The following is a 13,427-nucleotide window of genomic DNA, read 5'->3' as shown; positions in this document are numbered from 1 at the left end:
GGTTCTGTGCTAGGCCCCATATTGTTTAACTTGTGTATTAATGATATTGGGGAGGGTATTAATAGCCATGTTTCTGTGTTTGCAGATGGTACTAAAATTGGGAGGGTAATAGACACAGACTTAGACATTATAACATTACAGGAAGGCCCGGGTTAAAATAGGGGAGTGGGCGAGTATGTGGCAGATGAAGTTCAATGTTGATAAATGTAAAGTAATTAGCATTTTGGGGTTATAAACAAGCAAGCAATGAAAAAAGATTTGGGGGTCATAGTAGATAACAGATTGAATAATAGCTTGCAATGTCAGGCTGTGGCAAACAAAGCTAGTAGAGTACTGTCTTATATTAAAATGGGAATGTACTGTAGAGACAAAGTGATCATTTTGCCACTTTATAGATCACTGGTTCGGCCTCATCTGGAGAATGTGGTTCAGTTTTGGTCACCAATTATATATATAGGCCTATCTGTCGCAAGGCAAACTAGGCATTTGCCTTTGGTGGCACTTTCCTGAGGGGTTGGGCAAAAATGCCACCCCCAAAACAGTGAGGCGAGCCGGACTGTACAGAGTACGACAGCCCTGGCTGCCTAATCGAGGAGGAGGTCAGTAAGAGAAGGAGCAGGAGGAGGAGCAGCTGGAAGGGGCAGGTCCGGGTCCACGCAACCCCGGTCGGGTAACGGAGGAAGCTGAGTCCTTGAAGCGCCGGACAGGCATGCTGCGAGGACGGGGACCAAGCAGCACTGGTCCAGCATGACGGTGATGGAGGCCAGGTCGAGCAGCTGGCGGCTCAAGACAGCAGATGCAGGTAAGAGGATCACACTGTGCTGGTAAAGGTATTCTGCACAGCCCACCTGAGACCCCAGCTTTCCTGTCACGTTAATTGCGGAAGATGTCACAAGCTAGATACAGAGTGTGCGCTGTATCCAGTGACTGACAGGTTATGCGAAACCAAAATACACCACTATATATGTCCTTTTACTAGTGCCCAATTTAGGTCTAGTCTGCTCTAGTAAAATTGTATAAATATCCTATAAGGTGAGCTGTGGATTCATCTAGGAAAAGGTGAGCTAGAATTATCCATGTATTCCAGCAGCATCTACAGGGGGGAGTGCTATAGTAGTCTTTAGCTTGTTAACTGCCAAAGTCAGGGCAGTAAGGGAAGTTTCTGCCATGTCAAGGCACTTATGACATTGTTGTAAACCTTCCCTTATGAAGGCCATATGTTGCATGTGTTTCTCTTCCACCCTACAAAACATGGCTTTACATTGTCTCTTAGTAGGGAGCAGAGCAAGGTATTTCTTAGTAGAGTCCTGCAGCTCAGTGTCTTCTAGTTTCTTAGCTTATGAACCATGATGACTCGGGGAGTAAGTTTCCATGCTGCTTGAGCAGTGGTAATGGGGAGGGCTCAGAGTCTAGGTCACTGAGAGCAATCTTTGGTGCATGTGGAATTGGTTACATTTCCTAAACCGATAAATACATTCAAACTACTGTTACATAGACGGCAAAAGTGGCAGACAGGGGCGGGGAGAAGCCGGGGAAGAGGCAGAGCGTGAGGGGGGCCAAGTCGCTGCACCATGGGCCTCTGGGTTGTACTTGCCCCCTGGGCTAAAAGTTGCCAGTCAGCCCCTGGTGCAGAACCTCCAATCTTGTGAAAAAAGCCCAATGTGGGATGTAGAGTAAGTTTGACTCATTGACATGGAGCTGTGCATCTGTCATTTAGAGCAGGAGTCCCCAACCCTCCTGCCACGGTCCGTACCGGTCCATGGCATCTTATACTGGGCTGCAGTCGCCTCGGCCAGGGCCAGATTAACATAGGAGCTTCCACTCCAGGCCTGCCCCTGCAAATAGCCCCAGCCGACCCTGATTGCCCGATGGCAATCCGGGCCGGATTACAATCAGGCAGTGGAGGCCCTCTGATCAGGCAGAAGGGCCATTAGAAGGCCACTCGCTGGGGCCTCTCGGGGCCCTAGTGAGGAGCGAGCAGCCACTTGATAAGAGAGTTGCGCCTGCTGCACCTACAACCACTAGTGAGACTCTCTGGACCAATAGTGAGAGCGCACACTGGCCACCTGACAGCCCCACTGACCACCTGAGAGCCCGCACTCGCCACCTGAGTGTCCCACTGACCGCCTGAAAGCGCAATGGCACCCTGGAGGCAGAAAAGAAGTTTAGGGCTCCCACTGATTCTGCATTGTGGTGAGTTATATACAGTAATTACTTCATTATATATTACAATTAGGGACGCATCGATATATCAGCCTTCAAAACATATCGGCCAAAAATTGTACTTGTGGCAAGATGCCGAAAGTGCAATTTTTCTGACAATATAACGTGCATCCATTCTTCCTCTCCTCCATGCTGGGTAGGGCCGGATTTCCCACAAGGCCAACCAAGGCCCTGCCTCGGCGCAGCAGGGAGTAGAATTCCTATCTCCCAACGCCCGGGATATGCAGTTCCAGGCGCCGGGCGGGTAGTTGTTTTCTACATTTAGCCCTGCTGTGGGCTGGCAGGGGTATATGTACAGAGGGGAAGCCAGTGCTTGTTTTGTACAAGTGATCTCAGCGAGGTCGCCAAGATCACTTGTATGCAGCCTGCATACAGGGGGGCGCTTTGAGGAACCTAGCATTGGGGCAGCAGAGAAAGTAAATCCGGCCCTGCCGCTGGGCGCTGCTCTGTGTCCCAGCGAGGAGGAGATAAACTGTCACAGGAGGCTGAGTGCTGCGGGAGGAAAGCGCTGTGAGCAGACGGTGTCTCTCCTTCCCGCAGCGCTCAGCCTCCTGTCACACACAGATCAGGAGAGTGGTGGTGTGCGGCGAGACAGCCAGTGCTGTCACAGGAGGGTGACCGCACCTCCCACACCGCTCGCCCAGCCTCAAGGGGGGGTAGAACTTTCAAAAACAATTGTCCCCTTTAAGATGTCTTAATGCAGACTTCCGGTTCCGGCGCCCTATGGAGCAGCGGTGTGCGTCTCGGCTCCGACACGAACACACCAGAACACAGGACATACCTGCTCTCACCCGACTAATGCGGCTGTACCGGACCCCGGAGACATGGTGCGGGTGATGGACAAGTTCCTATCCCGTTCGCAAATGGCCAGACAAACGCTGCTGCCAGAGTCTCCCCAACCGCATTTTCCATCCAAGATGCCGGATCGGGAAGAGCTTGACCAACACATCCCTGCAGAGCTTATGGGTGAGTCACCTACAAACTCCTCAGACACATACATAGACTACCAACATCTGGCTGCTGCGGTGGCTTCACATTTAAAAACCGACTTAGCTACCAGCATCGCAGATTCCATACAGCTGCATATGAGCCGTTTGACGCTCACTCTTGAAACTCATGAGAGCCGCCTACAGACCGCTGAGAATAGGATAAGCACACTAGAAGATCAAACCCACAATTTTACCGCCACGCCGGGGGGACTCAGCCAAACAGAAACACTATCTGCTTGACTTGGTAGATGACCTAGAAAACCGTATACACAGGAACAACCTCTGCCTTATCGGCCTACCTGAATCCGTACCACCGGCAGAACCTGCCCATTTCTGCTCTGACGTAATTCCGAAAGCACTGGGTCTCACTTCCCCCTGTTAAGTGGAGAGGGCCCATAGGATCGGCCCGCCCAGATGGAATCACCAGGCAAGACCGGTGATCATCCATTACTTAGACTTTGCAGATAGAAATGCACTTCTGCATAATTACCGATCTCAGCGGAACTTACTGGCGGGTGGGTTCAAACTCCTTATATTCGCAGATTACTCAGCCCAGGTAACCAAGCAAAGAAAGACATTCATGGACAAGTGCCGCATTCTGGTGGATAGACGCATTAAATTTACCTTGGTGTATCCGGCGACACTGCGTGTAATGCTCCCTGCTGGCAACACACAGGCCTTCACCTCTGCAGAGGTCCTCCAATCAGGCAGTGTAGAGGGCCGCCCGCAGTGGCCTCGGAAGAGCGAGCGGCCGCCCGATGACAGCCAGGTGATTGTGTCAGGGAGAGGGAGCCATGGCTTCGTTTAGCGGGGGTCGTGACGGCGCACCCCCTCAGTCCTGCGCCCGGGGCAAGTGACCCCCCGCACCCCCGGTTGTTACGCCACTGAACCCCCCACATGTGCTGATTCGTCTCCTACCAAAAGTCCACCCAGAAAGAAAAAAGCCTGAGCATTCTACTACAACCGTTGCCAGGGCAGCATTGTGCTCTGGGTGATATCCTGCTACCCGTTCTGCTATCTACAGCATATAGTCTGTTGGGATGGTTCGCCTCTCACGCCATATGCTACGCCCTGTGTTCCACAAACGTTTTCTCTTCATGTAGTACCGTTGGAGCCCTTCCTCTCGGTATGGAAACAACATCCTCTCCACGTTGGAGTGTTATTTCAACCTCTTTTGGGATGCTCGCTTGACTGTGTCATGACGCCCTCCATAGGGAAAAAAGGGAGTCACACTCCTGCGTTTACTTTTTCGTTATAGTCCTTTATCGAGTCACTGTTCCTACGTTTATTTTTTTTTCTTCTTCCCTGTATCCTTCTCACAGGGAGGTTGTTCACGGGGCACTCCCGTTCGTCTACAACGGATCAAACTTCCCCTCTCTCTACACCAACAACCCGATTGGGATGGGACTGTGTTCTGTGGGCGATGTTGTAGCTCTGGGACACGGACATACGCCTCTTCTTTTCCTCGCAACACCTTACACAACCTAAATGTCCCTCCAACTAGATGGGACCCCCCCTGAAGTTGGTGACCTGGAATGTGAAAGGGCTCAGGTCCCCCAACAAACGCAACCGGATCTTGAGACATTTGAAAACCTCCACTTTCCTCTCTCCAACCTTCCCCCTCTACAGAGGTACACAACAAGGATGCCCCCTATACCCTCTTTTGTTCAACTTGGCCATTGAACCACTGGTTGGCTCCTTTTCCTCGACCGACCTCTTTGCTGGCATCACATTAGGCCGTTACACTTTTCGAACTATGTTCTTCGTAGACAACATTATCCTCTTCCTCTCTGACCCCGACACCCAAATTCCAATTGTATTTGACCACATACAACATTTCAGCACGTTCTCTGGTCTCAAAATGAACATAGATAAAAGTGAACTCTTGTTCTTATCCCACACCCCCCATAGGAAAGGCTTACCTTGGTTATCCCGATATCCATTGCACATCCAACCCACTTATCTTCAATATCTAGGGATCTCCTTACCTAAAACAACGTCTGATCTATATGCCTTGAATTACTCCCCCATCATCAAATGCATAATACAGGAACTCAATGCCTGGCAGCATCTCCCCTTATCTGTCCTGGGCAGATGTCATCTGATACGCATGGTTAGTTTTGCTAGGCTCATTTATCCACTACAAACAGTCTATCTGCTCCTCAGACATTTTCAACTCCTCAATCAAGCCTTCACCAAGTTTATGTGGAGGGGCAAAAAGCCACGTATAGCGCTCTCAAAACTGCAACTCTCACGGTCACACTTGGGGGTCAATATCCCTAATCTCCATCTCTATAATCTGGCCTGCATTTTCCGTCATGTCCGGGATTGGTTGAATGACTCCGACCACTACACCAACACTTCCTTGGAACAACATCTAGTACACCCATGGTCGTTATCAAGGGTCATCCATACCCACCTTCCATCACTACCATGTCATATCAAACAAAACATCCTACTGCGAAACACCATTATTGCTTTGAGAGTCAGGAAAATCTATGGACTTTGGGGCACAATCTCTTCACTCATGCCTCTTATCTCTGCTCCCATATTCCCCATTGGTTCCACGTCCCAAACCTTCAGACACTGTCATTGCCAAGGCATACAAACGCTGCACCACCTGCTCAATCCTCGAGGACTTTGCATGTCCTTTACTGAACTTTCCAACACCTATCACCTAACTCGCAAACATTTCCTCCAATACGCCTAGATCAAACACTTTATAAAAGCTCATTTACCCCCCTACCACACAGACGACGCAGAAGCTCCTTATCTTCGACTCCTCACTTTCCCTTCCACAAAAATGTCTTTGTCTTACCTTACCAACATATTAGCTCTACATACCATGATTCAGCACCCTCCATACCCATGTTGGCTCTTAAATGGACGCCTTTACTAAACTCTCGCCGACAGACACCCACCAGCTCTTTCTTAACTGCTGGAATCATTTACTCACTTCCATCTCTAACGAGCAGTGGCAAGAATTACAGTTCACAATTATTCACAGAGCCTATTATGCTTTGAACTTCCATCCTTCCTCAATCACGGACACTTGGGTCACTGAGTGCCTGAAATGTCACCTCATACACCCTAATCTAACACACCTCCTTTGGCAGTGCCCACATATTAAAACTCTCTGGCACCTCTCACTCCAATGCATGTTGTCCTTATCTTCCCAAGCACCTCTAACACAATGGGAACACGATTGTCTTCTGGCTATCAAGAAGAATACCTCGTACATTGACTCTCTCCCCAAACTCCTACGTTGAGGGACATAAAAACTACCCTCCATCAACTTGTGATGCTTCATAAATTAGATAATAAACACAATTTAGACCACATCAGTAAATTCTTCCATACTTGGACGCAATTCCTGACATCTGAACGCACCCTAGACCAACTGAAAGATATTATGTCTCTATTTCAATGATCCAAGTGATACCTCCAAGCTATGTCCGCTGGTTCTTTGGGTAAATTCAATGTTCTATGACTTGAGTCCACCTGTGTGCTGATACTGAACAATCAAATCCGGAACCGATGAACCTGATCTCTGCCTCCCTATCACACTTCTTTTTACACTCGGAAGCCCTTTATACACTTCCATATCCCCACAGTCTCATACCCTCTCTTCCCTGTTTTGATCCATCCCACACCCTACCTATTCAGTTATCTGATTTATAGCCATTGCACGTGTAAATTGACCATCAACAATTCTTGTCTATATTTCCATGGCCCACATTGCCAATTTACACACTTTGTCATCTCCCGATACCCATCGCTGACACAGGACTATGTTGTTTTGTTATTGTGTATTGTTTCTCTAGTATTGTATGCTAAAACCAACTATATGCAGACTCTTGGCAGCCCCCTCCCTCCTTCCCTCCCACACCAGGCCACATGTCCTCGGCACTGGGAGGGTGCTTTTCCATGGCCACCCCTGAAAAAGCACCTGGTCCCCGTGTCGATGGAGACTAGGGCCACTTCCCCACAAGCCCTGGGGCGTTGGTTGTGGGGGTCTACGGGCAGGGGGGGGTCATTCACATTAGGATACCCCTTAAATAAAGGGACACCCAGATGCTGCCCCCCTTGTGAATGAGTAACTTGCTTTTGACAAGTCTTTTATTTAAAAAAAAAAATAATAATAATCCAACGTCAATCCAACGCCAATCACATTATCCAGCATTGTCCACAACGACGATGACTCGACAAAATAAAACAATAAATAGAAAAAATAATTTTAAAAAAGATGACCGCCGTCCCGTTCACTCGCGACTAACATCCTCCGCATAATGGCATTTTGACAGATGCTGCTAACATATAAACATTTGGGTTGAGCTAGCAGTGACAGCCAGCTCCACCCAACTGTTTACAGTTGTAACAGGGTGAGCGATGATTGGTCAGAGTCATCATGACTTTGCCCAATCATGGCTCTCACTGTTCTCTGTGCCCTTTAGCCAATTAGGGTTTCACAAGGCGCATTGCCTTGTGGGGCGTTCAGTGGTCGAACAGATCGCTGAAAACCCTTATAGTTTGTGTGTTCAGTGAACACACGAACTAGCGATGTTTCGAACATCGATTACAACCCTACTTACTACCTACCTCACATCATCTTCAACCCACTTCACCCTTTCCCGACACCTCCCCCATCTCGGCCTACCACAACATAGGTGTATTGACCATTGTACTCTCCATGGTCAGTACACCTACCATCCACCTCACCCCCACAGCTCTTACCACTCACCTCAAGACCCTGCCAGAGTGCCTCCAACCATCCCCACCTCACAACCCTACACCACAGAGACCACCTCTGTCAAAATGTCTCCCAACCACCATGATCAAAGCGCCTCCCACCTACCTCACCCAAATGCTCTGCCCCAGTGGTGCCAGTCCAAATCTTCACCACTACCCTTCCGCAGCACTCACCTCACAGCATCCCTCATGCTACTGGATAAATTACCTTCCAATAACTTCACCCAACAAACACCACCCCCAAAGGTTCTGCCAGCTACCTCACACTCCTACCAAGCACCTCATCTTCTCCACCTCAGTGCTATCCACCCAACAACTACCATTTACTCCCTCAGAACCTAACACTAGATATGTAAGCCGGCAACAAAAACATGTTTAGTTTTGGACTTTTCGTTATTTCAGGATTTTGGTCTTTTTTTACAGTCTGCAGAAACAATATTTAAAAAAGTATGGGGGTCCCCCCCATATTCACCTTTGGATTGCATTTATGAAAGGGGGCATCATGATTCAGATAAGCCTCCATGCCCACAGTCCTCCACAACCACCGTGTCAGGTCAGGTAGGAATTTTAGGAGGGCCCTCACACATCTGTTTTTTGCTTTGGGGTTCCCCCTAAAATTCCTAGCAGACCTAAAGAGTCTGGTATGACTTCTGAGGGGAATCCCACACTTTTTTTTGTTGCCATTTGGGGTCCCCATTGACATTCTTGCAAAACCTAAAGGGTCAGGGGATATATTGGGGAAGAAACTCCACGCTTTTTTGTGTTTGTTTTCTTTGACGTTTAACATTAAAAGTTTATTTCAAATAACATTTGGAAAGAAATTCGGAAGCATCAAAAATTTCTGTTTTAAAATGTTTTTGATACGCTTGGATTCATTATTTGTTCATTCGGAAATTTAGATGCATCCAAATGTCCAAAAATGTGTACGAATTTCCATTTGGAACAAAACAAATCGCACATGTCTACCCAACACCTAACTCACAGCATTCCTCAACCACCTTCCCCCCACCCTTCATCCATCAAAGCGCCTGACTCTCACCCTCACCTCCACCACCACAAAGCCTCCAACTCAAATCAGACCCTCCCCACCACCACAGCACCTACTTCTGCCCACAGTGCCCATGTGCATCAAAGCATCTACACCCACTTCACCTTCTGAGTTAATACACATACACACACCAACTCCTCCCACCTACCTTGCCCACATGCTATGCCACATTTTGATGACATCCCCAACCCTAGACAAAACCATTTTCAGACACCTGAACTCCCTCCCCCACCACACACCCACCTCTTCTGACAACATCCCTTGACCACCTAGTCCACAGTTACAGTTGTTTCCATGCACATAACCCTAAGTCTCACTTAAACCACCCCCTTTCCACCACCGCAGCACCTACCGCTGCCATAGTGCTCACCTCCATCAAAATGCTTCCAATCCACTTCACCTTCAGAGTCAAAAGGCCTGTCACCCTCACTGATCAACCTTCACCCCCAAAGCACCTGACAGCAATTAAAGATGCCCCCCGCACCACCTCCTTCCACCATAGTACCATATAAACTCCCATCACAGTTTTTTACCACCCACTATGCCCCTGGTTGTAGCACCTTCAAACCCCTACTAAAAACAAGAGAAAAAGAACAGACTGCTTATATAGAAAATTATGACTTTTATGTGGACTGGCCCATAAAAAGGGAAGGTTAGTAAGAAACGTGTGGCCTGGGTATATAGAGTTAGTAGCTGGAAGATTATCAGATCAGTAGTATAGTTAGAGCTTATTATAATGTTAGGGGAAAGCTTAGCACAAGGTAACTGTAAGATAATACAATTGGGTTAAATGACATCATATTTAGGGGATCATATGTTATAAATTTGTTAAACAGTTTTGGCATCAGTATCAACCACATTAAATAAATAGACTCCTCCTTCCATCCCAAGTCAGTAACCTCTAGGACCGAAGGCTACCCCATGTACAAAAGTATCCCCTCCTTCATCCAACTTCGGATGCCACCTGGATACACACCAAGGGCGGGAACAGGCTGTCCTGGAAGATTCCTGGAAACAGAGTTATCAGGTAATTAACTCATGTTTTCCCCAGTCATCTTCCAGGACAGCCATCGAGAGGATCAGTGAGGACAAATCTTACCTCCTAGGGTGGGACCACAGCTTGCAGGACTTTCCTGCCGAATGCCTGGTCTTGTTGAGACATAAGGTCCAGCCTGTAGTGCCTGACGAATGTCTGGAAGCTGGACCACGTGGCTGCTCTGCAGATCTGTGCTGGAGTAGCCCCTGCTCGCTCTGCCCAGGTTTTTCTCTCAACGAGGGAAACACAACAGGAGAGAGAAGATTCCACAACTGCAGAGTGTCAGTCAGTGGGCGTGCCTGGTAAGAGACCAATAGCAGCACAAGCTGCGAGCTCCGTACCAACCTATAGCAGAGCAGAACGTAACTATATAAAGGCAGAGTGAACCGAGCGGAACATTTATCGTTTTGTACGAGTGTTTCTAGAATCATGACAGAGACTGAGTTCGCCCCGGCCGCCTCTCCTCCAGCGGAGCCCGCCGCCAAGAAGAAGCCGACCAAGAAGGCGGCGGCAACAGCCGGAGGAGCCAAGAAAGTCAGCAAGAAGCCGGCCGGTCCCAGTGCGGCCGATCTCATCCTAAAAGCCGTGGCCGCTTCCAAAGAGCGCAGCGGGGTCTCCCTGTCCGCCCTCAAGAAGTCTCTGGCCGCCGCAGGATACGATGTGGACAAGAACAACAGCCGACTGAAGATCGCCCTCAAGGCTTTGGTCACTAAGGGGAGCCTACAGCAAGTCAAAGGCAGCGGAGCCTCCGGATCCTTCAAGATCAACAAGAAGCAGGAGAGCAAAGACAAGGCTGTGGCGGCCAAGAAGAAGCCAGCAGCTGCCGCCAAGCCCAAGAAGCCAGCAGCCGCCAAGAAGACAGCCAAGTCCCCCAAGAAGAAGCCGGCACCTAAGAAAGCCCCAATCAAAGCCAAGAGCCCCAAGAAGCCGGCCGCCAAGAAACCAGCTGCTGCCAAAAAGAGCCCCAAGAAGCCCAAAGCTGCAGCCAAGCCCAAAAAAGTAGCCAAGAGCCCGGCTAAGAAGGCGCCGAAGCCCAAGACAGCCAAGAGTCCGGCTAAGAAGGCAGCCAAGCCTAAGAGGGCTGCTCCCAAGAAGAGATAAGACGGAGCTTCTCCATTCATCTCCTCCACACCCCAAAGGCTCTTCTCAGAGCCACCCACCTTCTCCCAAAAGAGCTCCACATACATACACCGACCACAGATCTGAGTCTAGATGAGGCTCCGATTACACACGATCTCTATTACAATACAGTAATATTCATCCTGTGTCCCTTCATATGAAATCACAGTAATGGCGGTCACTATTTTTCCAGATCACCCAACCTGGGGGGGAGGGGGTTCTTTGAAGTTTGAGAATTGAAGGATTGCAGGAACGTCAGACCAGCAATAGTCACAATGGGAGTGTGCAGGACGATCAGATCCTTCCTAAAAATACATTTGTTTCTCGTTTTCTATATAATTCCTTCTGGTCCCCATCTGTAGCCCCGACATAGTCCATTATTATCACCCGAGGAGATCGTACAGGACATCACTGAGCTTATGCCCATGGCCTTGGAGGAGATGCCGGTGTCGGGGTGGACCTGCTTGAGCACCTTGTACACGTAGATGGCATAACTCTCCTTCCTGGTCTTTCTCCGCTTCTTACCGTCCTTCTTCTGAGTCTTGGCTACGGCTTTCTTAGAGCCCTTCTTGGCCGCCGGGGCAGACTTGGCTGGTTCAGGCATGATCTCAAATTATATCTCCGTTCTGTGCAGGAAATGTGTGCTGGCGCCGCCCTCGTGTGCTGCTTATATAGCCGGGCTATGCAGATGAGCCCTGATCCCTCTTTACTGTTCTATTGGAAGATTCAGTCATGTGATGAGAATGAGGTAACGGTTTAGTGCCCCATACCGATTGGGTCAGAGACAAACCTGAACGCTATTGGCTGGCTTACATACTGACCAATCACAGGGCCTGACGTCACATTCTACAGGTTATAAATAAAAGAGAACGCCGCTAAAGTTCTAACTCGTTTGCACAAAAACTATTTGCATTTGAATTATGTCTGGACGCGGCAAACAAGGCGGGAAGACTCGTGCTAAGGCCAAGACCCGATCATCCCGGGCTGGTCTGCAGTTCCCAGTCGGTCGTGTACACCGTCTGCTCAGGAAAGGAAACTACGCCCAGCGGGTCGGGGCCGGAGCTCCCGTCTACCTGGCCGCCGTTCTGGAGTATCTGACCGCTGAGATCCTCGAGCTGGCCGGTAACGCCGCCCGGGACAACAAGAAGACCCGCATCATCCCCCGACACCTCCAGCTGGCTGTCCGCAACGACGAGGAGCTCAACAAGCTGCTCGGTGGGGTCACCATCGCCCAGGGAGGAGTCCTGCCCAACATCCAGGCCGTGCTGCTGCCCAAGAAGACCGAAAGTCACAAAGCCTCCAAGGCCAAGTAAACACCCAGCCGACCTCCTCTCCCATCACACAACACAAAGGCTCTTCTCAGAGCCACCCACATCGCCATACAAAGAGCTTTATATACTTCGATACATTTGTTTCTGATGAGAACGGATAAAACATTCTACAGGGGAAAAACCTCAAATGTCAGTATTGGTAAATATATTTGAAGTTTAATTACGTTTGTATCAGATATGATACTTGAGAAAATAGATATATCTCTCTCCGCATTAATCTATTATATTCCCTTTATACATATGATTGAATGGAAAGGATACAAAATAAAATCAGGAAACTAGCCGAGTACTGAAGATTTTACTGGCTGTAAGAAACGCCCACAATTCTGATTGGCTCAGCTTTACAAATGCTACTTTTAAATGTCCCGCCGGAATTCTATTGAACGTTATAGAGAAATCATCAGCCGCGATATACCGCCAAATCCGAGGATCTCATCACACGAGTCCTCATATCTGAAGCGTACCATTAACCCATTCATTACGTACAGTTTAATACATTAGAAATGACTGACAATGGATTCTAATAATGATTTCATAAGGTGAAAACACTTTGTTCTCATGTGCTGAGAGCTTCATGTAACATTCGCGGTTTTATCCTCGTATTCATATTGGTGATGGATATCATTAGTTACTATTTAGTCTGTTTCAGATGAACATAAATCCCGGATGTAATGTACAGACTATCAAGTCTGAACTGAAGGTTTTATTTACTGGGACTTCAGTAACATACATTAAAACCATCAATGAAGGTGATTTTAGGGGTGTAATGTGGTTCCCGCGGGGTTCAGAAGCTGCAATGTGTTCTCGTCTCAGTAAAAGTCCTTATCGGATTGATTTTCCTTTTCGTAAATGAAGAACATGAACAATGACAGTGCGTGGATACATTGACACAGAAAAGAAACTCAAATACTTTACTAAAGAAACCTAAATAT

The 13,427-nt window shown here is 48.5% G+C and overlaps 2 protein-coding genes across 2 annotated transcripts; both read left to right on the top strand.

The window, feature by feature from the left end:
- Positions 1 to 10,474: 10,474 nt before the first annotated feature.
- On the top strand, positions 10,475 to 11,146 carry LOC108802938 (histone H1B-like). Its single transcript, XM_018574780.1, has one exon. It carries the CDS (start codon positions 10,475 to 10,477, stop codon positions 11,144 to 11,146), a length of 672 nt encoding a protein of 223 aa, XP_018430282.1.
- A 926-nt stretch (positions 11,147 to 12,072) lies between these two features.
- On the top strand, positions 12,073 to 12,511 carry LOC108802941 (histone H2A type 1). The gene has a single exon (XM_018574784.1). The coding sequence runs from the start codon at positions 12,085 to 12,087 to the stop codon at positions 12,475 to 12,477; it is 393 nt and encodes a 130-aa protein (XP_018430286.1). The 5' UTR covers positions 12,073 to 12,084; the 3' UTR covers positions 12,478 to 12,511.
- The last annotated feature ends 916 nt before the right edge of the window (positions 12,512 to 13,427 follow it).

The sequence above is a fragment of the Nanorana parkeri genome, unplaced genomic scaffold (genome assembly GCF_000935625.1).
Source record: "Nanorana parkeri isolate BGI_ZX_2015 unplaced genomic scaffold, ASM93562v1 scaffold3227, whole genome shotgun sequence".
Lineage (NCBI taxonomy): Eukaryota > Metazoa > Chordata > Amphibia > Anura > Dicroglossidae > Nanorana > Nanorana parkeri.
This window is presented reverse-complemented; position numbering and strand designations above follow the sequence as displayed.